This window comes from Fonticula alba (genome assembly GCF_000388065.1).
Source record: "Fonticula alba strain ATCC 38817 unplaced genomic scaffold supercont2.5, whole genome shotgun sequence".
NCBI lineage: Eukaryota > Rotosphaerida > Fonticulaceae > Fonticula > Fonticula alba.
The window spans coordinates 2060094-2063168 of NW_009242975.1; the positions used below are offsets into that span (position 1 = coordinate 2060094).

Consider the following 3075-nt stretch of genomic DNA (forward strand, 5'->3'; position numbering starts at 1 on the left):
GGGGTACGGAAGTCGAGGCGTAGGGAGGGACGTACCCGGCGGACACCATGGCCGCGTGCATGTCCAGCGAGGAGAAAAAGGGCACCGCCGAGTCGTTGGTCCCATGTTGGATGAGAATGGCCGGGAGCGAATGGCCGAGGGATCGGACAGGACGCGGGGAGGGGGGGCCCTCGCCGCAAGGACACCCTCGAGAGGCTGCCAGGCGGACCACTCGGATGGCTGCCCGGCAGAAGACTGGCATTCGTAGCAGGCGGGATGGCGAGTAGATGGCCAGCAGGTTCAATGACGAGTCCGGGATGAAGGACTTCAGTGGTCCGTGGGGCTCCAGCGCCGGGGTTGAGCCTTTGGCCGGGGCGGCAGGGATGGGAGCATCGCCCGGGAATCCGGCATAAGGGGACTGGTCTCCCAGGACACGGTTCAACAGGGCACGGAAGGATGTGGCTGCGGCGGTCGCGGTCTCGTCGGTGGAGGAGAAGTCTCCAGGCCAGGCGGACATGATCATCCGGAGGATCGGCCGGTAGAGGCCATGCGCGTGGAACTCCGGCGCCACGGCAATCAAATCGAACGGGCCACTGACGAGAATGGTCGAGCGGATGTTGGCCACCGACCAGGAGTGCTGAGAGTACCAAGAGGGAGAGAGAGAGAGAGAGGAGGGGGAGGGGCCCCGAGGCAAAGGTCAGTCTTGGCACAGGCTCTGCAGGCCCGAGAACGGCGGCCGAAAGAGGGAGGAGGGCGGAGAGAGGCCGGGGAAGGGAACGCACCGCCCCCACGGTGGCAATCAGCGGCCCCAGGTAGGTGAGGCTGAGCAGCTCGAAGGAACTCAGCTTGTCACCCTCGCGCGGCCGAAGCGACCGGCGCAAGTCCAGCAGCCCGACGGCCGTCGAGGGCGAGGCGGTCAGCAGGGAGTCCATCGAGGCAAGTAGGCCGGCCGCGGTGTCGGCCGCTGACACCTCGGGACTGGAAGAGATGGACCCGGGCCCGGGGATGGATGCCCGACGAGCGCCGGGGGCCCGAGAGGCGGGCGTCGAGGGGGAGGCTGTGCTGGCCCCCGAGGAGGTCTTGGCCGCGGTGGCCTGCTCGGCGAACTCATCCAGGGCACCACCCTCGGCCAGGATCTTGGCTACGAGCATCATGGCGGTGATGTGTGCCCCGGCCGACTGGCCTGCCAGCGTGATGCGGCTGGCGTCGCCACCGAAGCGGTGAATGTGCCGGCAGGTCCAGCCCACCGCCCGGCTGACATCGGCCACCATGGCCGAGACGGAGGAGGCCTGCGGGAAGTTCCGGTAATCCGGCAGAACGCACACCACCCCGTGCGAGGCAAGCACACTGGCCAGGAAGGCGCCCCAGGCCTTGTAGCCAATGAGCCAGACGCCACCGGTGGCGAAGATAAACTGCCAGAAAGAAAGCGGAATCGGGGGAGATGGAGGGAAGTGATGTAAGTACATATGCATGTACATGTGCATGGGTGTGTATGTGTGCGAGGGAGTGGGGGGGAGGGGGGGGGGTGGGCGGGGGGAGGGGCGCGTGCATGCACGCGTATCCCCGTGTCCCCAGCTGACATGCTTATCGGGCGATGTGGTGGGAAACGGGCGCAGGGGGATACAAAGGCTAATCGCACCACTGGACGCAAAGCCGAGGGGCCGGCCACACTATCGGACTTCGCACGGCCACACTCGCAAGCGGATCCGAGGCAGGAATAGTAGGATTGGGGGACATGCGCGGCGGCGGCGGTGGCATCGGCATGTGCGGCTGCGGGGCAGCCATCCGTTTCGGAGCAAGCATCCGTCTCATCGCCAGGCTTGGTACAGCAGAAGTGCTCCAGCTCCCGGGGCACGTAGATGTCCAAGGCATTTCGAGCCTGGTCGCCATAGACCACATTCCGTCGGATGGCCCGACGAGGTGCCGTCAGGTACAGGTAGAATACAGGCAGGAAGGCCGGGAAAAGCAGCAGCACGAAGACCAGCATGTGCAAGAGGCGGAAAATCCACTGCACGCCATGCCACATGAAGATGGTGATCAGTTGCAGGGCCAGGAAGGGGATTGGCGTCAGGGGGTGTGTCCGGCGCCTGATTGTCGGACGGTCAGTGCTCGCCATCAACCGTGAGGAGGACCGCATTGCCCAGCCACTGGCCGATGTGCCTGTGCGAAGGGCCAGGGATCCATTTGGCCCATGAGTGGCGGAAAAGGAAGGCAGGAAGATAGAGACAGATGGAGAGGAGGAGGAGGAGGAGAGAGAGAGAGAGACATACCACCGATCGCGCTCCTCAACCACCACCTGCACACCATGGGCAGGGGGCTCTTCAGATGAGCGCTCGCCCGTGGCGGAGCCCGCACTAGGCCTGGCGGACAGTGGAGTCCCCGGGACCCGGGCCGAAGAGGGGAGACTGATCGAGCGTGGCCCAAGAGATCGACGCATCGGCCGCAAGTGCGAGGCCTCACTCGGATGCACCGGCCCCGGCGAGAGGGGCCCCCGAGTTGAGGGGATGGTTACCGAAAGGCTCGGCCGCTCGTCGCCCGGGCGATCGCCTGGCGGAGCGAAAGCCATCGCGGCGTCCAGTGCGCGAGGCGGCCCGTAGCGGGGGATGTAGGCAAGGGGAGAGGGAAGGGTGGCGTTGGGGGGGGGGGGGGGGGGGGGGGGGGGGGGGGGGGGGTGTTCCTTCACGGGCTGGCAATGAGGCAGCGAGTCGAGGGGGGAAGAGATGAAGAGCCACGTGCACTCGCACACGCCAGGCCAGGGAGAAGGGGGGTAAAGGTGCGAGGGAGGGGGAGGGGGGGGGAGATGTGCGATACAGGCTCAAAAGTAAGAGACCGCTGGGGGGCGGCCGAAAAAAAAACACCTCACGATCTTGGCCCGAGACGATCAACAGGAGACCCATCTCAGAACCACGCCATGTCCCGCCGGCCCTCTCCGTTGGGGCCCGATCGGAACGGACGTCTTTCTCTTGATTCCCATCCAGGGCTCGGGGCCGGTTCCCTTCGACCAACTGGGGGGACAGATCTGCGCCGGGGCAAACAGAGAAGGACCGCCCACCAAAAGGGTAAGCTGCAGGAGGGGAGCACTCCGCCCGGGGGGGG

At 66.1% G+C, this 3075-nt stretch overlaps 1 protein-coding gene across 1 annotated transcript in view; it reads right to left on the reverse strand.

Annotated features, from left to right (window-relative positions):
• The window catches only part of H696_03617 (hypothetical protein), a 4146-nt gene extending 1523 nt beyond the window's left edge, over window positions 1-2623 (reverse strand). Inside the window, exons 1-4 of the mRNA XM_009497488.1 lie at window positions 2250-2623; window positions 1619-2066; window positions 762-1391; window positions 36-616 (exon numbers count right to left, since the gene is read on the reverse strand). Coding sequence (XP_009495763.1) covers window positions 36-616; window positions 762-1391; window positions 1619-2066; window positions 2250-2545 — 1955 coding nt within the window. The 5' untranslated portion in view covers window positions 2546-2623. The remainder of the gene's footprint in view (window positions 1-35; window positions 617-761; window positions 1392-1618; window positions 2067-2249) is intronic.
• Window positions 2624-3075: the final 452 nt, after the last annotated feature.